General features: G+C 40.0%; 1 protein-coding gene across 1 annotated transcript in view; it reads left to right on the top strand.

Annotated features, from left to right (window-relative positions):
• ATP9A (ATPase phospholipid transporting 9A (putative)) overlaps positions 1-23194 on the top strand; it is a 129319-nt gene that overhangs the window by 79151 nt on the left and 26974 nt on the right. The window contains exons 14-15 of the mRNA XM_038749912.1: positions 5264-5476; positions 20780-20941. Coding sequence (XP_038605840.1) covers positions 5264-5476; positions 20780-20941 — 375 coding nt within the window. The remainder of the gene's footprint in view (positions 1-5263; positions 5477-20779; positions 20942-23194) is intronic.

Here is a 23194-nt window from a genome sequence, read left to right as displayed (position 1 = left end):
TAAAGTTTAATAATTGAATTATCTAATTTCAGGGTTTCCTTTTTTGGGAGGAGGCAGGATTAATATGATTATAATAACTTTGGAATTTAAGTGCTTATTTTTGTGCCAAGTAATATGCTAAGCCCTGAGGAATATACTGATTGCATACAATCAGAGTTTTTTAGTTTTAAAGTATACTGAAAATCATTCAATAAAAAAGGGGGAGAAAAAAGCTGATTAAAGAGAATGAAATATATCTGCAGCTTCCTGAAGACAGTGATTGAAGAGCTACAAGCTTAAAATGTATTTTTGCAAACTTAAATCTTATTTTTCTCTTCCTCTCCTTTCCCTCTATAGTGGTTCCTTTGCCCTCCTCTTTCCCTTTCCCCTGCCTGTCTTTTTGGACATTGGAGTTCTCCAAAGAAGAAGGGTGTCATTGGGTACTTTATAGTTAGCAAAGGCGAAATGTTCCCTGATTCAGCCTACCACCATTGATGAAAACAACTTGGAAAATTTCTTAAAGGAAGAAAGCCAGTAAGAACCGGGAAACGGTTGGAGGTGCACATAATACATGTACAAGTTATTTGCACTTAGTAATACTTGCAGGAGCTGGGTTCTAATCAAGAAAAGATAGGCAACACTTGCTCCTACATTAGCTCAGATAGTCAAGACTTAGCTGTATTGCAACTAAAATATGTGAATGTCCTGACCAGGTACATTTATTTGTATTTACCCCAGGGCTAAGAGCAGTGCTTGAAGTGTAGTAAGCACTTAAGAAATATAGTAATAATCAGTAAGGAAGCAGTCATTTGGATCCAGTGCTATTTCAGAAAGCTATCTTCTGATGAAAGAAACTAAGGACAGAGCACTGGCTGAGACCTAGAAACCAGGAATTCAGTTATAAGGCTTCCACTAGTTCACAGTGTGACCTGGGTAAAGCATTTAAACACTGTGTCCTCTCACTTTCTCACTTTCACTATCTTAAAAGGGGATAATAATACCAGTCCTCACTTATCTCATAGATACACTGCCAGTATGAACACAGAAATAGATGTGAAAGAACTTTGGTTTATGAGATATAAAGGAGTAAGGGAAGCAGCATGGCCCAGTGCTTAGAACAGTGCTTTGCACATAGTAAGCACTTAATAAATGCCATCATCATTATTATTATTAGTGGAAAGAGCATGGGACTGTGAATCAGAGGATCTGGGTTCTAATCCTGACTCCACCACTGTCTGCTGTGTGACTTCGGGCAAGTTACTTAACTTCTTTGGGTCTTAGTTCCCCCAACTGCAAAATGAGGATTTAAAACCTGCTCTCCCTCCTACTTAGACCGTTGGCCTCATATGCGACATGATTACATTGTATTTACCCAAGCACTGAGTACAGTTCTTGACACATAGTATGCGCTTAACAAATGCAATAATAATAAAGTAACCAGGGAGGTAACAGACATCCGCATTGAATGCTATTTTAGAAAGCTGTCATCTGATGAAAGAAGCTAAGGAGAGAACACTGAGCTAAAACCTGGAAACTAGGAGTCTAGTTACAAGGCTGCTACTAATGCACAGTTTGATCTGGGTAAGGCATTTAAACACTCTGTGTCCTCTCACTTTCTCTATCTGAAAAGGGGATAATAATACCAGTCCTCACGTATCTCATAGATATGCTGTGGGTATAAACCCAGAAATAGATGTGGAGCGTCAAGTTATGAGATATGAAGGAGCAGGATAAACAGTGTGGCCATAATGAATGAATGAATCAGAGGACCTGGGTTCCAGTCCTGGCTCCACCACTGTACTGTGTGACCTTGGGCAAATCACTCAACTTGTCTGTGCCTCAGTCCCCTCATCTGCAAAATGGGGACTCAATAACTGTTCCTCCTCCAACTTAAGACTATGAGCCCGTTGATTATCTTGTATCTACCCCAGTACTTACTACAGTGCTTGGCGCATAGTAAGCGCTTAACAAATACCACAGTTATCATTACAATGCAAGGGACTAGCGTGCTTTCCCCAAGGCAGAATGTTCAGGAACCTGCTATCATGGATCTTGCACCTGCTTTTGTTTTCTCAGCACATTTTTTTGTTAAGAAGAAAAGCAAATGGGTTAAAAGGCCTGAGGGAGTAGGAAAAAGGTCTGGCTAAAAAACAAAAAAAGATTATTCATTCATTCAATCCTATTTGTTAAGTGCTTACTGTGTGCAGAGAACTGAACTAAGCACTTGGGAAAGTACAATACAGCAATAAAGAGTGACAATCTTTTTTCTATCGGTTGTATTGAGGTGGCTGGAGGATGCATATTCTTTCCTTCACTATGCATACAAGAATTGTTATCTGGAGTTTGTCAGTGTAATTTACAAATGTATTCCTTCCTCACTGAAACATAAGTGAATTCATTCACTCATTCAGTTGTATTTATGGAGCGCTTACTGTGTGCAGAGTCAGCAACATAAAGTTGATCCAGTGGTTTTGGTGCTTTCTAATTTCAGTTAAACTTTGACCAGTGAGTTTCTGTGTCTCTTTCCAGCCACCTGGTATTCCCCACCCATTGTCACCTATTTTATCGCATTTAATAATAATGATAATAGTAATAACAATAATTGTGGTATTTGTTTAGCACTTACCGTGTGCCAGGCACTGTACTAAGCGCTGGGGTGGATACAAGCAAATCGAGTTGGACACACTCCCTGTCCCACATGGCGCTCCCAGTCTCCATCCCCCAGAGAAATGAAATGACTTGTCCAAAGTCACCCAGCAGACAAGTGGTGGAGTCGGGATTAGAACCCATGACCTTCTGGCTCCCAAGCCCATGCTTTATCCACTAACGCCGTGCTGCTTGATTCCGGTATTTAGCTGATAAGGAAATAGCCCAACTAGTTATGAGTGATACTACTGCTTTAAGTGCCAGAAAATTCTTGCCTTTCACCCGATTGCTGGTTTAGGACTTTGGAGTTTATAAGTAGCAGGGGCTGGAACTCAGCAGACACTATTCTCATACTGACACTCTCTGATCTGATTATCTCTCATATTCCTCAGTGCTTAGTCTAATGCTTGGCCCATAGTAAGTGCTTAACAAATATTATTGTTATTATCATCTGCTCTTTGTATTATTGTAGCAATCCTCATGTCACAGTGAGGATTTTTAATACCACAGTGAGTTACTGAAGGAAGTTGTGCAATATTTAATTTTGGGGGAAATTTTTAAAACATGACAGATTCTCATTTTCCTGGGGTGATTTACATGTGATCCTGCCTGAAATCAGTGCGGAGACTTCCAGTCCTAAGATTCTATCACCAGAGCGCCCATTCATCCTGATTCATCCTAAGCAGTCCAGTGTTCAGCTGTTCTGAGCAGTACAGATTATGGACTGGTCATTTGATATTTTTATTTTTAACTGTCCAGCCCCACTCCGATTTGGCTCCTTGTGCTGAGTCCCATGGCTCGAAAGTGACGTCTCTGTTTACACCTCTGATTAGGTCAGGGGTCCATTCAACAACAGGTTCAATGGTTGTATCGTTTCCGCAAACCTCTCCTCTAGACTGTAAGCTCATTGTGGGCAGGGAACATGTCCAGTATATTGTTATATTGTACTCTCCCAAGCGATTAGTGCAGTGCTCTGCAGTAAGCACTCATTAAATGTGGTTGATTGATAGATTCTGCTTGCGTGACGTGATGTGTGTCATCTGTCATATGTCTGTCCCTTATCCAAAAAGTCCGAGATTGACAACCATTGGCCACCTACAGGGGATCAACAAGGGGTGTCTGAAATATTTTAGCCCCATCAGCGACCCCCCTATCTGTGACTCAGGTGTATAGAGTGTATACCATTCATTCATTCAATCGTATTTATTGAGTGCTTACTGTGTGCAGAGCACTGTACTAACCGGACCTAGATTCCACCTGAAACTACGTATCTAGTTCAGGATGTGATCAGACTTCCTATGAAAAGTTACTTAATGTTGTTTTGAGTTGCTAACTACTCTTCTCACATAGTTGAGGATTCCTGTTCCTTTTTCAACTGAGGAAGTTGTGTGTTGAAGGAAGGGAGAGGGGATGGGAAGGAAGATCCTATCTACTTGACTGTGTCTCTGTCTAATCAGCTGGTGAGAGCTGTCTCTGTTGTTTGTAATTCTCAGCCAGGACACAAAAATAAATTTACAGGACTAGGGAATTTGGGAGAAAATTTCCAATGAATTGCTGGTTTAGTGAATTTAAATTCACTGCAAAAAAGGCTAGATGTATTTCGGCATGTGATGGTTTAACAGAACATGTTTGATTTACTGTGGCTGAGTTTTGCTTTCACTTGGGCCCAGTGCTATATATTAATAAATAAAGTTAGCCCACATGCTGAGGAATGTGTGAGACACTGAGAATCATGCTTTCCATGAACTGTAATTATTAATCTTGACATATTTTTCATGATGAACTACAAGAGAAATCTTTCACTGTACCTATACTGCAAAGATGATCAGAAATTTCAGGTCTTCTTTATAACTGCAGAGATTAAATTCTTTATAATTAAAAGCACTTGGCAAGTAATTATTCATTTAAACTGTAGTTCTGATTCATTACTCTAATTATTATTACCATGCAGTGCCCTTTGACCTGGAAGTGAAACTTTTGTCCTCTTGACACGAAAGGTTAACAGAGCAGGAAGCCAGAGCTCTGTGTGTCCCCTCAGTGACCAGTATAATTTAGTAATTGCATAATTACCTGAGGACTCTGACCACTACTACTAAAAATAGTATTAAAAATGTAATGAAAGTTATTTTAAAATTCCTGGTTATCCATCTGCTTTGTGTTTTCTGGTAACTCTGTGTCCATGCATGTGAAATGTAGTTTTTCATTCTGAGGAATCAGGTATTTTGTCTTTTGTTGAGTGAAATGTGTTTTTAATGCAACATGCACTCTATAAATAAATGGTTCTAAACAGTTTTAACCACTGGGCTTCTGTAGATGGGGTGGAGGTGGTGGTTATAAAATGTTTGCAGGCTTAGATAAATGTTAATTGCTGTCTTTTTGACTGTCCTTTCAAAGACTACAGTTTAGTAAGTGGCACTTAGCTAGAAATAGGAACAGTTCAGGTGTCAAGAGTACTGGTTCATCCATAATAATAACCTCAGTGATGAAAACTCTTTTCCAGACACAGAACCAGAAAGATGCATGTGTATGGGATTTTTTTTTCCTTAGAAGATAGCAGTAAAGAAAATGTCACCTTGCTTAGATTTTTCAGTCTTCAAGGATTTTTGCCTAATTATCTTTGGCTTCCCTTTCTTGCTAGCAATCACAAGATCCTCCTGCGATAAAAGGTCCTACCCTCACCACCAAAGTGCGCAAAACCATGAGTAGTCGAGTTCACGAAGCTGTGAAAGCCATCGCTCTGTGCCATAACGTTACGCCGGTTTATGAATCTAATGGAGTGACAGACCAAGCAGAAGCTGAGAAGCATTATGAAGACACATGTAGGGTCTACCAGGCATCCAGCCCTGATGAGGTAAAAAATTGTTCTTAGATAAAACTCTGGGCCCAGGCCCTTTCCTTCATGGTTTTTTACAGGCTTGGAATTGGCAATTTCCCAAGGAGTTATCAGGAAACTACTAATCAGAGTAGATAATTGCTAATGAAACCAACTCGAGAGACTTGGCCATATGTGACTTGTGGAAATAAATGAAACTCGAATTCAAGCTTAAAACTACTGAACTGGGAAAGGTCTTGATCAGCAGTTTTAATAGTCAAAATTGTAAAGACATTAGGTCCAATTTCAGTCTTATGCTTTAAAGTATTTCCTTTAAGCTCCCTGTAAACTCCTCTAACCTAAATAATTCATTTGGATCTGTTTATCCCGTTGATTTTGAATGGAACCCTGAGAAGACAGTAAACTTTAAGTATGTCTATAATGTGATTCCAATTAGTTTTATATTCTAATATTTTTTAAATGTGTCGATGACTTCCACCTTTTTGTTGCTTTTACAGTAGGAAACTATTTCAATACTTTCTGATATGCAGATTGGCATATTTCATGTAAACCATTTTTGCCGCTCTAATAGAGGGACAGTATCAGATTTTGGAAACATGTTTTTTCCTCTTGGGATCTGCAAGATGAGTTGCCTTTCATAAAAAGCAGGGCTTTCACTCTGAACCTCTAGCTTGGAATGTGCAATTTTTTTCCTTTTAAGCTCCTCCCTCTATATAATTTCATACTCCACAAACTGTGAATTGTAATCTTTTAACCTATGTTTATTAAGTAAACTGGTTGCATTTTCATCAAAGAACTCCAATGAATGGTGAAGTACTGTCATATTTCCATAGTGCCTAGACCTGTCAGGAATCTGCAAGAGAAGCAGCGTGGCTCAGTGGAAAGAGCCCGGGCTTGGGAGTCGGAGGTCATGGGTTCTAATCCCGGCTCCGTCACTTGTCAGCTGTGTGACTTTGGGCAAGTCACTTCACTTCTCTGGGCCTCAGTTCCCTCATCTGTAATATAGGGATGAAGACTGTGAGCCCCCCGTGGGACAACCTGATCACCTTGTAACCTCCCCAGCGCTTAGAACAGTGCTTTGCACATAGTAAGCACTTAATAAATGCCATCATCATTATTATTATTATTGGTTATTTAAAGTTTTCATAGAATACCCTCAGTGATTTTATATACATGCCATAACTTTATAAAAACTTAGTGTGTCTGAGAGAGCTCCTGATTTTTAAATTCAAAATTTTAGATCCTAATCTCTTTCATTGGAGGTTTTAGAACCCCATAAAGAGTTCAGGATTCCTTATTCTAGCATATGATTAGGAAAAGTAGATGTGCATGATGGGATATTTTCCCCAAATTAAGGCTACTTTGAGACTCCCTGTCTCGTTCCTCTATACCTTTTATGCTTAATGAAACCAGAAACTTCTGTGATGAAATGTTGCTTATGCTGCGACTGTACCGTTTATCACATAGGCCGTGATGTGCCAAATGTCTAGGAAGGACTTAACTGAAGTGATCGAACTCCTTTGACTTGTGATCTAATTTGATTTAAACCAGGTTGTCCGAAGTGAAAGACTTCTTTTGTTCCGGTTAACTCTCTGCTTCCAACTGAGGAATCCAGAAGGAGAGGTTCCAATTCACTGGTCTGCCCTCATATTTTCCATGAAATCATAATCAGAGGAACTATTTCAAATTCATAATTTAAAGGATTTCATCATTGTTTCAGTAACCTGAGCACTTTCAGAGCTGGGTGGCAAGGAAATGTTGAGCTTTTAAAGGTCGATTGGGGAAGGAGTATGTTAACTAGTAACTATCCCCACTGTTACAAGTAGCCTATTAGTCTTTCACTGAATTAAGATCTGAATAATTTCCAGATGTTGACAATCTGAACACCACTTAGGACTGTTTCCTAATACTTTTATTGCCTATTTACATGCATATTCACAGGTCTCTAATGTGCACCCACATGTTTTTAGGCCTTTATTGAATTTGATATGCTACTTTTGAGACTGTGAATAGGTTTTAAGGAGTGTAAAAGTCATTCAGAAAATAGCCCAACTCTATTTCTTTTCCTATAAATGAATTCTTTTGACTTTTTCCTCAAGCTTTGTTCTGAATTGTAGTCTTCTTGATATTGGGATGTTCTGAACAGTGAATCCTGAGTGATTTCAGAAAGTCCTTTTTTTTCTTCTAATTTTAGAGCTCCGTCCTTAAAGGTGTCAACATTGATCAAGCATCTGTATCTTAAAGGAGACATAAATGAATAACATTAGGAGGTGATAAATTCAACCCAAGTAAAATCCTTTTAAGAAGCTGTTCTGCAGCCAGACCTTCAGGGATGTCACAGAAATTCTTACTGGGGTTTAAATCCTTCCTTTGAAATTCAATATCAATAAAATATTACCATTTTAGGCAAGGTCACTTTATGAACTGAATACAGAAACTTGTATTCATTTTACGTGGAGCTGCTAGAGTAATTTTTACCAGTTGGCATAGGATTCATTTCCTGTAACAGAAAGCAGGATTTCCTAAATTTGTTTCCTGTGCACATTCCCTTTTAGAATCCTTGAAGTGTCTTAATTCAGATATTGATTACAGCCCAAAGGGCACCACGGCCCCCTCAGTGGCAGTCTTACAGTAACTAGCAGGGGAAATGAAATAGATATAATCTGATCGGAGATAAGTGAGCTTGAGATCTCTGGGCAACAGTCTTTAACCCTGACAGCATTCCACTGCTTGTGGGACCTAGGGAGAGGAAACTCTGGGGATGAATTGATTAAGGCCATTGTCCATGAGCCTGGGGAATCAAGGTTGGTCCTTCTTAAATGCAGCTGATAAACAAGAATGAATCTGTTTCTATTAAACAGACTCAACTAATATAGATGGCATCCTGGATAATTCAGTAATTGGTTAGTCATGGGAGACTCTCTTTGGGAAGTCGAAGAGTAGCTTTGTTTTTTTAAAAAATCTAGATGAGCGCACAACTCTGCCATATTGCCGACTCTCTCTGGGGTAGCTATTCCGTGATCAGTTTGCCATTTGATCCAGTATTTGATTTTGGTAGTCGACTTTCAGGGTCACTGGATTACTGCAAATGGTCTTTCGGTCCTTAACTTGACTCCTTTCAGAAAAATCAGCACTTTTTTTGTAGTTGATTTTAAAGGTCCGAGACCTGTAATCTTGTGTTTCCCACATTGTCAGTGTGAAGAAAGGGCAAAGATTGCCATCTGGTTACCCTCCAATGATCTCTCTGGGGAGATAGAATTCTTAGGGACTTCTTTCTCCAAAGACAGTTTCAGGCAAAGTACAGTGATGTCAAATACATCAGTTTCTCCTATGGAACCGGTTGCATTCTTGCAGAATGCTGGGTTAAGGAAAACATGCAGTCTTGTACTAACCACACAGCATACATGTTCACAACCATTTCTCCCAACATCACATTCTGCTGTAGATTGTAAACTCGTTGTGGGCAGGACATGTGTCTGTTATAGTGTACTCTCCCAAACATGTAGTACGGTGCTCTGCACAAAGTAAGTGCTCAATAAATACAATTGACTTACTGACTGCATCCATTCATTCATTCAATTGTATTTATTGAGCATTTACTGTGTGCAAAGAAGCTTGGGATAGTACAATATAATAGGTTCATGTGGTTGGAAGACCATTCCCTAATTCTGTTGTCATGTTCTCGTTAAAATAAATGGTGAAAAAAATCAAACTCTGGCAGAAATGAGTGTAGGAGATTTAGGATGGAAGAATGGAATCTTGCTGTGGAAGTGAGCTGAGCAAAGAGGTGATATGGGTAGGAAAAACCTTAATGAGGAAGTTTAAATTGAAAAATTTACCAGGTGATTTATGGATTGTCTCCTGGGCCTTTGGTTCATGAGAAAATAAGTGCACATGAGTGAGAGGATTCAACTATTTACTCTAGATGGCTTAAAAAGAAACTACTTGAATTACCTATTGTACTCATTTTTCTTTTCCTCTATGCTTGTCATTTGAGAAGCCTCTTACAAATGAAAACATAGTACTCACACAGTGATAAATCTGTATCCTTGCCTGACATCATAATTTATCCTGGGTTTACATGACAACAAACTAACATCGTGGCAGGGAATAAATGGTTGAATATGGTTGTGAGTTTTGTGTCAGTGTGGGAATTGTTTCAACCTTTTGTATTACCTATTTCCACACATTTGTTTTTTGTCAATGGTGGGGACTTTTCCAGACAAAAAACACCCTGATCGACTACCAGTGAGTCACCGCTGGTTAGGTTCACCGAATAGCCTGTGACTAGCTGTCAGTGGCTCACATTCCCCCTCTGTCTTATCTTTCCTCTTTCCTTCCACAATACAGTATTGTTGGAAAACTCTTGCCTCTTGTAGACCCATAAGCAGGAGACTGATATTTTCCCTGGGAAAGCTTTGGAAAACAAAAACACATGACATTTTACTCTCTAAAGCTAAGATGTTTGGTTGAAGGTGTTAGCTACCAGAATGGGGATATGAGAATATAGAGAGAGCCCATGCCACTGTTCTATATGTTTTTTTTTTTTAAAAGCCCTGTCTGCTTTGAGAAACCATTTCCCCAAGAAGAGATCAAATATACTCTTAAACGCATCCTGTTCAAACAAAATTTACTTTCTGTTTTGCCTTACAGACCCTACAGTTCAAGTGAGAATGAAATATAAGGTAGTATTTTTATGGGTTTTCTGAATGACAGCAGTTGCCTCAGTGGGGACATGATTGGCAGGGATAAGAGACTGCAAGTGCCACTACACTAACCATTAGCACTGTAATCGATTCTTTCAGGAGGGGTCTTAGGCAAGAAGCCTCCTTGACTGGCCGGAATCTTGTCTGTCATTTACCATCACTGGAAAGTTGGCACATCACTATTTCTAACTTGAGGTTTCAAATTTTTGTCTCCCCTTTCTAACATCAATGCCATGAGAACTCATGGTTGATATTCATCTTAGGCCTGAGTTGTGCATTTTAGATGATGCCTACCTTCTGAAATAACTCTTGATAATCCAAGAGTATCTAATTTTACTCTTAAATTTGCCATTTATCAGTGACGCATGAACACATGTTTCTTAGTCTACATTCTTGGATGATTTTGATTCCGTGGGTTTTGACTTTTGCACACTTTCTTGACTCTGATTTTTTTTACTTCATAAAAGTCACTCACCTGTTGCATTGGTATTTTTTCAGCCCAGGCAATTTTTAACTTCAAGAATTTTAAAAATTCTTCTTGCCCTTCTCTTTATTCTCTTTTTTTCTTTTTCCCTTTCTCCATTTATTTAGTGCACACCTACATGCAGCCATGGATCCAGTACTGTATTAAGCAAGTTAACCAGTTTTGGTATTTGTCAAGTAGGTAATTGCAATCTAGTTGTAGTAGTAATAGTAATAGTAGTTATTAAGTACTTACTGTGTGCAAGAGCTAATCACTGTGCTAAGCCCTGGGAGAAAATACACAGATGAGAATTAAACATGGTCCCTGTCCCTTGTAGGGCTCACAATCTAGGACTCACAACATTTTCGTGAGCAGCCATATAAGGAGAGATGAGGACACACAGACACCTATAGAAATTTTATCAAACCCATAAATGGAATTAACTATTAGACTACTCCAAATGTCATAGTTTGGTCTTGCTGTTAGTCATGCTGCATTATAAAATGTTAGGGAAAAGAAGAAAGGCCTTCCAGGGTCAGTTTAATATCGCAGGAAAATTAGGGACACCTTGCTGTGGTTTCATTAAATTCCTTCTCTTGTCTTGAGTTGGTTTTTCAAGACTCTGGACAATACCAGGCAGCGACTGGTACAGTGCCTTGCACACAGTAAGTGCTCAATAAATATAATTGAATGAAAGAGATGTGGACAAATGAGCATAAAGTACTGTTTCAACACCAAGTCAGTTAGTTTTAGGCGAAGGGCCATGGTTTAACTTGAGAGAGTCCCTCTCCTATGTTACTTATTAACTAGTGGGTAAAAGGATGAAATAAGATTCAGCTGGTTGTACTTTGAGAGGTGCTAACCAGTCCCCAGAAGACACCTGAAGTTGCCTCACTTTGGTCCAACTAATGTAATGAGGATGTCTTGGAAAGCCATTGAAGGAAGAAACACCCTTTAAGCTATTGTTATATTTAGAACCATTTCTCCAATTAATATCTTAATATATGCCTCTGGTGTAGCATGGTGATTTTCATTTCTAATCTGTTTATTCAGTAGTGTTTTCTGAGTCCACTGTGTACAGAGCACTGTTCTAAGTGACTTGAGAATGGTGAGCTTGTGATGGAAACTGGAAGACCAGTTTTCCCAGTACCTAAGAGTGTCAGAGTTTCCCGTCGGAAAAGATGAGTGAGCTTCAGTGCTGAGATTTCAGGACTGAATACCTGCACAGAGGATTTGATTATTATTAATAATAATAATAATGGCATTTATTAAGTGCTTACTATGTGCAAAGCACTGGGGAGGTTGAAAGGTGATCAGGTTGTCCTACAGGGGGCTCACAGTCTTAATCCCCATTTTACAGATGAGGTAACTGAGGCATAGAGAAGTTAAGTGACTTGCCCAAAGTCACACAGCTGGCAATTGGCGGAGCCGGCATTTGAACCCATGACCTCTGACTCCAAAGCCCGTGCTCTTTCCACTGAGCCATGCTGCTTCTTGATTATAGTGATTATGCAGCCAATTCACCTAAGTATCTCCTTGCCTTAATCCAGGTATGTGGAAAGAACATTAATCTTTCGATCTCTAGGGAACTGTCATATCAAACTTCTTTGTGGATCCAGGAGTATTAATAATTAATAATAATTGTGGTATTTGTTAAGCGCTTAACAGCGTGGCTCAGTGGAAAGAGCACAGGCTTGGGAGTCACAGGTCATGGGTTCTAATCCCAGCTCTGCCACATGTCTGCTTGGGACCTCACTTAACTTCTCTGAGCCTCAGTTACCTCATCTGTAAAATAGGGATTAAGACTGTGAGCCCCACGTGGGACAACCTGATCACCTTGTATCCTCCCCAGCGCTTAGAACAGTGCTTCACACATAGTAAGCGCTTAATAAATGCCGTCATTATTATTCCCTTTCTAGACTGTGAGCCCGTTGTTGAGTAGGGACCGTCTCTCTATGTTGCCGACTTGTACTTCCCAAGCACTTAGTACAGTGCTCTACACACAGTAAGCGCTCAATAAATATGATTGAATGAATGAATGAATAAGCACTGTTCTTAGCACTGGGGTAGATACAAATTAATCAGGTTGGTTGTAGTCCCTGTCCTACATGGGGCTCACAGTCTTAATCACCATTTTACAGATGAGGTAACTGAGGCCCAGAGAAGTGACTGGCCCAAGGTCAAACAGCAGATAAGAGGCAGAGCCAAGATTAGAACCCACATCCCCTGACTCCCACGCCTGTGTTCTTTTCACTAGGCCACGCTTCTAGTACCTAACTTACTATCATAGAGTAAACTTAGGTACATAGCTGTGATTTATTATCATATCTGTCTCATTCATTCGTATTTATTGAGTGCTTACTGTATGCAGAGCACTGTACTAAGCTCTTGGAAAGTACGGTCCTCAGTACTTTCCAAGCGCTCCTAGTAGAGTCCAAGTAGACTCCAAATAGTGTCTCCTCCTCTAGATTGTAAAGCTCCTTGTGGGCAGGGGACATGTCTGCCAGCTCTTTCATATTGTATTCTCTGAAGCACCTAGTTCTGTTCTCTGAACACTGTAAGTGCTAAATAAATGCTATTCATTGATTAAGAGCCTTAGATTCTGTATTCTAGTCAATTTTAAAATTCCTAATTTATCCCAGAACTAATTATTGTGAATTTGAAAACTGTAGTGTAGCTTAGTTTAACTATATGATGTTGAAACAGAATTATTGAGTACTCTAATTATTCTATGATTATTCTAATTATTCTAATTTCAGACAAGTTATAAAATGTCTTTTGGTATCGTCTACCATCCAGGATGTGACACTGTGTCAGTGGTTCCCAACCGAAGTGCCAAGGGAAACTGGTGTGTCTTGGGAAACTCCCTGGTGTGTATTGAGCATTTAGGGTCGTTTTAGGGCACGGGTTTGGGAGTCAGAAGACGGAAGTTCTAATCCCAGCTCTGCCACTTGTCTGCTGTTTGACCTTGGGCAAGCCACTCTTCTGTGCTTCAGTTATCTCATCTGTAAAATGGGGATTAAGACTGTGAGCCCCAAGTGGGACAACCTGATTACCTTGTAACTACCCCAGTGCTTAGAACAGTGCTTGGCACATGGTAAGCACTTAACAAATACCACCATTATTATTATTATTATTATCTTTGATGCCAGCGTTCATGGGTAGATGTGCTGTCTTGCTTGGGGGCGTCCTGTATTGCCCAGTTAAATCAAAGATGGTGTCAGGACAAAACTTTGACCCCACTTCACATAATGCGTGGTCTGTAAGCTCCTTGTGAGCAGAGAATGGGTCTAACAATTATGTTGTATTGTACTCTCCTAGGTGCTTAGTACAGTACTCTGCACAGTGTCTTTATTATAATATCGTACTCTCCCAAGTGCTTGTTACAGCACTGTGCACATGGTAGGCGCTCAATAAATAGAATTGAATGAATGAATTGATCAGTGAGCCTCCCTAGCTTCTTACTGAGGCCGAGCGGCCCAAGTCCTCAGACTACTCCTTAAAGGCAAGTGGACCAGATGAACATTATAATTCAATCATATTTATTGAGTGCCTACTGTGTGCAAAGCACTGTACTAAGCGCTTGATCTATAGGATCTATCTATCCTATTGAATACTTGAAATGAACTCTTAATGAAACAGTCAATTCAGCGACACATCCATTCCTTGCTCTTAAAATAATGACTGTTCTAGCAAACCTAAGAGCAGGTTAAACAAAGTTTTTGGACTCCAACTGTGCCCAAATAAAGCTGATTGTTTAATGATAGGAAGAGTTACTGTGAGCATCTTGGTTGTGAGGCTGTAAGCGATAGATTGGTGCGGGCAGAATTTTTGCCATGAGATTGGGTTGTGGATTCAGTTCAGTTGATGACTATTCCTTGGGTATAATAGTGGCAATGTTCTCTGCCCCTTTTAGTATGCAGACAAAGTCTTGGGTTCTGGGGATGCCTGACCCACTGGAAAAGCAATTTGGAGATAGAAAGCCATAAATGGAGTCTGTTAGGTGGATGCGTGGTTCATATGGTGGGCCCAGAAGAAGCTCCCAAAACATTGATTTTTACCAACAGGTAGCTACTCCCCACTCATCTTAATGTGCCCATTTCAGTCAAAAATTGATTTTTCAGCCAAGAAATCATCTTCCTAAGACCTGGCTGCTTATGCAGATAAATTGTGGTTTTGACTTCATTTCTGGTTAGGACATGGTACGTGTTCTGGCAAATTTTCCAAGCACAAACCTAAATTCAGAGGCAGTGGGGATATTAAATCCCTTCACAAGTAGTTTTTGTTACCCATCAGATAATGAAAAGACCCCTTTCTCTGGTGATCTTTGACATGCACTCTCCTGAATTCTTTTATATTATTTTTTTCAGGGAAGGAAAACAGTTCAATCACACTGGGGAATAACTGAATTTGTGGAGCTAATTCTTCCCCACTGTGTTTTCAGAGAGCTGATTTTGTACTGAAATCCTTCTACTGTGCTGTGACATCTGAGAACATACTCCTTCCTCTTCGTATTTTAGGGAAGTCGATTAGGAGTCAGAGGCCCAATATTACACTCTTTCAGGCACGATTTATGGTTCTGGGAAATGGGATGTTAAAGAAATTGCACTAAGCAGCTTTGCCCAGAAGGCAAAGTTATTTTAAAATTATTCACGGAGCCGGTATGATTCCTTTCAGATAATGCTCCAAGGGTCTAGAGTAGCCGAACCATAAATCACAGTGTAATGGAAATTAGCTTAAAGAATTATGTTGAACCAGGACTATTAACTCAAATTATCTTCTGAATTTAGTCGAGAGAGACTGGTGAACATCTTAAATGTAAAACTTACTACTCAATCTTTACCCTCAGTGAGGACATAGGGACTTTTTTGATATACTCTTTTTGAACATTTCTTCAAATTGATCCCGACATATAATAAAAAAGCAGACTGGAACAGAAGGCAAAAATGGAAGACTACCTACAGTGTTCATATCCTGTTTGGATAAACTTAAACTGGCCCTCCAAGGTTTCAGTTGTTGCAGTGCTACAGCAGTTTGCAGAAAACTAGATTCCTTAATGTGAATTCTGGAGAATGTAATGCCACAGAGAGAATAGGGGTAGGCCGTGGATAAATCAATAAGCCTTAAGCATTCACCTTTATTCAGAATCTTGCATTTCTGTGATAGGGCAGTTTCCCCAATTGACCACAATCCTGGACTTTAAACCTGTGATGTTGGGAAGTCCCTTGCTGTGGATATGCTGGATGAGTTACCTGAGGGAGGTTAGAAGAGATGACCTCTTAAAGGACCTTTGAGGTGAAGGATTTCTCTGACTTGTTTATTACTAAAAGTTCACATAAAGTTCTCTTGGGGATCATCACCATCAATCATCAATCGTATTTATTGAGCGCTTGCTATGTGCAGAGCACTGTACTAAGCGCTTGGGAAGTACAAATTGGCAACATATAGAGACAGTCCCTACCCAACAGTGGGCTCACAGTCTAAAAGATGTACTTGATGTACTTGAAGTATATGAAATCAGGAAATTTCCAATGCTAGCAGTGAAGTGAAGTTCAATTTAGCCCATTGAGAAATAGCCACTTGAAATTCTTTTGTCAAAACCAGATTTAAATCTTCACTCCTACCAAGCGTTTCTGTGTTCAGCAATCTGAGTACAGTCATTCATTCATTCATTCGGTCATATTTATTGAGCGCTTACTGTGTGCAGGGCACTGTACTAAGCACTTGGGAAGTACAAATTGGCAATGTATAGAGATTGTCCCTACCCAACATCAGGCTCATTGTTGATGGTTTCTGAATTTGAAGAAAATAACATTTTTTCCCCTCAGAAATTTGACTGCACTTTTGATGTTAGAATTCCCTGACAGCCTAAATTAAGGAGTCCAGTCCAAACTTGGCTTGAGCCAGATAACTTTTTGCTGATTTCTTATTTCCATAATGGCTCTCCAAACAGCTCACAGTTTATATCCGATTTCTTCACCACCTCCAAAGCAGACACTGTTTGCCACTCCTGACTGTAATAAAAGGTCAGAAATAGGAGTGTTGGCTGTGTTCACCACCATTAGCACCTCTAAATTGTAGTCAGACTCCGGGGAAATATTTGATTTTTAAAAATATCTACCATATCTGAATGGGGACATATTTTTGTATGCACATACAAAACCACAAATACTAATATTCAGCTTCAAAATCATCTTCCTATAATATATAAAGGATATTTGGGTTAGGTATTTTGTTTACCTTGAAAGTACCTTATATTTCTTTTCTGTGGCATTTAGTGTTTGGGGATCCTCTCTCCCCTCTCCAGTTCTCCTTTCTCACACCCGAAGTCCACCAATTATGTACACATTTAACTGCCCCTGGAGTTGACAAAGAAGATATCCTTACTGGATTATTTTAAATTTTAAGCCCTCGCTATGTGCCAAACACTATATTAAGCACTGGGTAATTACAAGCTAATCAGGGTGAACACAGTCCATGTCTGCCAAAGGGCTCACGGTCTTAATCCCCATTTTACAGATGAGGTAACTGAGGCACAGGGAAATTTAGTGATTTCCTCTAGACCGTGAGCTCATTATGGGCAGGGATTGTCACTGTTTATTGTTGTATTGTACTTTCCCAAGCGATTATGGGTAAGGATTGTTGCTGTTCATTGTTGTATTGTACTTTCCCAAGCGCTTAGAGCAGTACTCTGCTCACAATAAGCGTTTAATAAATATGATTGAATGAGTGAGTTGGTCACACAGCAAAGTGGCAGAGCTGAGATTAGAACCCAAGCCCTTCTGACTCCTGGACCTGTGCTCTTTCCACTAGATGACCCTGCTTCCTAAATGCTCAGAGCTTCTTCCAGTAATATGTAAAAGCCCCTAGAATCTTTATGATAGAATCTTTTGCAAAGAGATTTAAGATGTAAGAGGTGAGATGGGAGAAGTAATTATAATTCATGGAATTAAGACGTTAGTAAAATTGTTCGTTTTAGAGAAGTTAAAAACAATTTGGCCTCCCACTTTTGAGAATAAATAAAAAGGGATTATGTTTAAAATGAGGTTAAAAATTGTTTTTTGTACTTTTGCTAACCCAGTCTCAAAAGACACGTAGTTGATTAAATGTTAATTTTTTTTACAAATAAAATGTGGTGTTTTCATATCAAAGCTGGAAACTTGACAACCAGGTATGCTTTCCAGGATTCTGTATATCTGGATCATAACTAAACCCTCTTAGAAGAACACAAAACATGGAGAAACACACCAGTAATCAAGCATTTCCCTTGATGGCACTTACCTCAAACTGCTTTTTTAATTCCATATTAGGCCTCACAGATGAAGTTGGTAACATCTGCTGCTGTGGTTAAAAGCAACTTTCCCAAGAGATTGCTTTGCAGTGCAAGAGACTGAAACTCTGCTACACTTTGGGGGACATTATTTTCCTCCTAACTTTATTTAGCTTAGTAGTAATAGTAGATATTAAGCCTTTACTGTGTGTAGAGCTTTGTACTAAGCACTGGGAGAGAATATGCATGTGGGAATTAGACACGGTCCCTGTCCCTAAGGTGGCTTGATTTCTCTCAACATTTTACTCTTTTAAACCCAGTATCTGCCAACTGCAGAGAACTCCATAACCAGTCATAGAAGACTGACCTTTTTTTAACCCAGGTATATTTCTTTCTGGTAGGTAGAATTTTGTATTTGGACTATATGTCTCTTTAATGTGGCACTGACCTATTTTCAATAGACTGTAAGCTCATTATGGGACTTGTCTGCTAATTCTGTGGTACTGTACTTTCCCTGGTACTTGGTTCAGTGCTGCGCACATAGTAAGTGCTCACTAAATGTGATTGATTGTATTAACCCAGTCCAATGCAGAGAAATGCCTTAAATAGCTTAACTCCAGGAATACGCGAGTTTTATAAAATGTGTATATCGGTTGGCTCAATAAAAGCTATAATGTGCTTCTGTAGAGAATTGAATCTCCATTCCTTTGAGTGACTGATTGCCAATAGACAAGAATGTCCATCGGAAATGGTACCACAGCACGCCCCATTTTCAAAGCCCTACTGAAATCACATCTCCAGGTAGTCATCGCTAATTAATTTCTAATCAATCAAGAGTTACTTGAGTGCTTACTCAGTGCAGCGCACTGCATTAATTACCTCATCAAAGAGTACAAGGAAGAGCACGGGTTTAGGAGTCAGAGGATGTGCGTCTAATCCCAGCTCCGCCACTTATCTGCTGTATGACCTTGGGCAAGTCACTTCTCTGTGCCTCAGTTACCTCATCTATAAAATGGGGATTAGGACCTTGGGGCTTGAGCTATCTATGCATAATGTATTAGGCCCAAAGTATGTTCCGGGAATGAGCGACAGCTGCGTGCCCTTCCTCCTCTTGCAGGGCAGCCATGGAAACCAGAAGGAGGGATGGGGTAGACCACCTACATCACCTTCTTGCTGCACGCCAGGTCAGGACTGGTTAAGACTCTAAGCAGAGTGGCTTAGAGAAGCAGTGGAAAGAGCCCGGGCTTTAGAGTCAGAGGTCATGGGTTCAAATCCAGGCTCTGCCACTTGTCAGCTGTGTGACTTTGGGCCAGTCACTTCACTTCTCTGGTCCTCAGTTGCCTCATCTGTAAAATGGGGATTAAGACTGTGAGCCCCACGTGGGACAACCTGATCACCTTGTATCCCCCAGCGCTTAGAACAATGCATTGCACATAGTAAGTGCTTAATAAATGCCATTATTAAGCAAAAGGACCACCTGTTCAGGTTACACAGCCCATGTGGACAAACTGATCCATTTTCATTAATTGACAAAATGCGTGGTTTTTTTTTTTGATGGCATTTATTAAGCGCTTACTATGTGCAAAGCACTGTTGTAAGCTCTGGGGAGGTTACAAGGTGATCAGGTTGTCCCACGGGGGGCTCACATTCTTAATCTCCATTTTACAGATGAGGTAACTGAGGCCCAGAGAAGTGAAGTGACTTGCCCAAAGTCACACAGCTGGCAATTGGTGGAGCCTGGATTTGAACTCATGAACCCTGACTCCAAAACTTGTGCTCTTTCCACTGAGCCGCACTGCTTCTCCAGCCAGAATCTACCTATACAGTTGTTGAAACAGCCCACCTATTCCATATTAAAATGAAATTTCATTGGCTCTTTTATGCTAGGTGCCAGGAAGATTCCTTAAGTCTCTCATTAAGTATCAGTCCTAAAAAGTCTGTTTTACGGTTATTGAATTACCCTTGGCAGTGAAATCATGAAAAGCGGCACTGAAGCCATGAAGAGGAACATACCTCATGTAAATAATACATAAGACTGCAATACAAAATGGGATCTGTGTGATTAATGATGCAGCCTACAGCTTTATGATACAGTAATGAGGGTTCTGCTACTGAAATCTAGGTTCCTAAACTGCTTCCTTCTCATCTGATAACTAAATATTTCAATATCTTAAAATATTAATGTCACAAAACAGTAAGTGATTAGATTCTTGTGCCGCCTCCTCTGAATTTTTTTCCGTGACCTCCGGACGTGAAAACTCAGCCATCGATATGACTTTTTCATCATCATCATCATCATCATCAATCGTATTTATTGGGTGCTTACTATGTGCAGAACACTGTACTAAGCGCTTGGGAAGTACAAATTGGCAACATATAGAGACAGTCCCTACCCAACAGTGGGCTCACAGTCTAAAAGGGGGAGACAGAGAACAAAACCAAACATACTAACAAAATAAAATAAATAGGATAGATATGTACAAGTAAAATAAATAAATAAATAAATAGAGTAATACATATGTACAAACATATATACATATATACAGGTGCTGTGGGGAAGGGAAGGAGGTAAGGGGGGGGATGGAGAGGGGACGTGGCTCAGTGGAAAGAGCTGGGGCTTTGGAGTCAGAGGTCATGGGTTCAAATCCCGGCTCCACCAATGTGCCAAGCTGTGTGGCTTTGGGCAAGTCACTTCACCTTCTCTGGGCCTCAGTTCCCTCATCTGTAAAATGGGGAGTAAGACTGTGAGCCCCACATGGGACAACCTGATTACCTTGTAACCTCCCCAAGCGCTTAGAACAGTGCTTGGCACATAGTAAACGCTTGATACATGCCGTCATTATTATTATTATTGTTACTTATGACCTTTTTGTTCCATTTAGGTGGCCCTGGTACAGTGGACTGAGAGTGTTGGCTTAACCCTGGTGGGCAGAGATCAATCTTCTATGCAGCTGAGGACGCCTGGTGGCCAAATCCTAAACTTCACCATTTTGCAAATCTTCCCTTTCACCTATGAAAGCAAACGGATGGGAATCATCGTCAGAGTAAGTCGGGATTTAAAAAAACCAAACACGAAACAGAACAAAAGTCTAACCTGTACGTCAGTCTAGTACTTCTAACTCACTCTCCTTGGTGCTCTTCATCCTTTTCAAATGTAAAACGTGGATTATATACTAATACCATTATTATTATTAACAGTGCTTGGCACAGAGTAAGCGCTTAAGAAATATCATCATTATTGTTATTACCTTGTATCTCCTCCAGCGCTTAGAACAGTGCTTGGCACATAGTAAGCACTTAACAAATATCATCATTTCTGTTATTACCTTGTATCTCCTCCAGCGCTTAGAACAGTGCTTGGCACAGTGAAAGCGCTTAACAAATATCATCATTTTTGTTATTACCTTGTATCTCCTCCAGCGCTTAGAACAGTGCTTGGCACATAGTAAGCGCTTAACAAATATCATCATTTTTGTTATTACCTTGTATCTCCTCCAGCGCTTAGAACAGTGCTTGGCACATAGTAAGCGCTTAACAAATATCATCATTATTGTTATTACCTTGTATCTCCTCCAGCGCTTAGAACAGTGCTTGGCGCATAGTAAGCGCTTAACAAATATCATCATTATTGTTATTACCTTGTATCTCCTCCAGAGCTTAGAACAGTGCTTGGCACATAGTAAGCACTTAATAAGTGCCATTATTATTATTAAAAGTGCTTGGCACATAGTAAGCGCTTAACAAATGCCATCATTATTATTATTATTAAGGGAGCAAGTCAGGGCGACGCGGAAGAGAGAGGGAGAAGAGGAAGGGGAGGCTTAGTCAGGGAAGGCCTCTTGGAGGAGGTGGGCTTTCACTAGGGCTTTGAAGAGGGGGAGGAGAGGATTATAACAGACGTCAAATGTACCCTGAGTGTTTCCAAGTGGCCGCAGTGCTGTGCTGGACGCCCAACAGAAAGAATAAGTGCTCCCCCTCGTCCCCCTCTCCATCCCCTGTCTTACCTCCTTCCCTTCCCCACAGCACCTGTATATATGGATATATGTTTGTACATATTTATTACTCTATTTATTTTACTTGTACATATCTATTCTATTTATTTTATTTTGTTAATATGTTTGGTTTTGTTCTCTGTCTCCCCCTTCTAGCCTGTGAGCCCACTGTTGGGTAGGGAGTGTCTCTATATGTTGCCAACTTGTGCTTCCCAAGTGCTTAGTACAGTGCTCTGCACACAGTAAGCGCTCAATAAATACAGTTGATTGATTGATTAATACACTGATGTTTTTGACTGGAATTAATTTTTAAATTCATTCACTCAGTCGTAATTATTGAGCGCTTACTGTGTGCAGAGCACTGTACTAAGCGCTCGGGAAGTACAAGTTGGATACCTTTTAAAAAAATCTCAGATACTTGAAGTAACTTCTGGAAATGAGGAGAAGTAGTTCAGGACCAATTTAAGCTAAAATGTCAGTGTACTGAGCATTTCAAGGTGATAACTACATATCTGTCCACCTCTGCTGAAAGTTGGTAGGATGTACTCCCCCTCTCCCCCTCCTCCCCCTCTCCATCCCCCCCCCCGCCTTACCTCCTTCCCTTCCCTACAACACCTGTATATATGTATATATGTTTGTACGTATTTATTACTCTATTTATTTTACTTGTACATATGTATTCTACTTATTTTATTTTGTTAATATGTTTTGTTTTGTTCTCTGTCTCCCCCTTCTAGACTGTGAGCCCACTATTGGGTAGGGACCATCTCTATATGTTGCCAACTTGTACTTCCCAAGCGCTTGGTACAGTGCTCTGCACACAGTAAGCACTCAATAAATATGATTGAATGAATGAATGAATGTAGGCTTTTTTATTGTATGTTTTAAACGCTTGCCATGTGTTAAGCACTGTTCTAAGTGCTGGGATAGATACAAGCTGATCAGGCTGGATACAGTCCCTGTCTCACATGAGTCTCCAGTCAACAGCACCTTTTTCAAAAAATGGCATTTAAGAGCTTACTATGTCCCAGGTACTGTACTAAGCGCAGGGGTAGATACAGACTAATCAGATTACAGAAAGAGAGGGATGTTTTCCTCCAAGAAATCTTCCATGATTTTCCTACCCTATTCATTGTCCCTTCTGCATCACACAACACTTACCTACCTATCCTTATAATCTGCTACTTCCTCATATCTGTAATCTTTGATATTGTCTCTCTCCTCAATTAGACTGTAAGATCTTTGCGGGTAGTGATTCTGTCTACCAACTTTATTATATGGTGCTCTCCCAAGGGCTTAGTACAC

Source organism: Tachyglossus aculeatus, chromosome 8 (genome assembly GCF_015852505.1).
Source record: "Tachyglossus aculeatus isolate mTacAcu1 chromosome 8, mTacAcu1.pri, whole genome shotgun sequence".
Classification (NCBI taxonomy): Eukaryota; Metazoa; Chordata; class Mammalia; order Monotremata; family Tachyglossidae; genus Tachyglossus; species Tachyglossus aculeatus.
The sequence above is the reverse complement of the archived record's forward strand: the minus strand, read 5'-3'. Positions and strand labels throughout refer to the sequence as shown.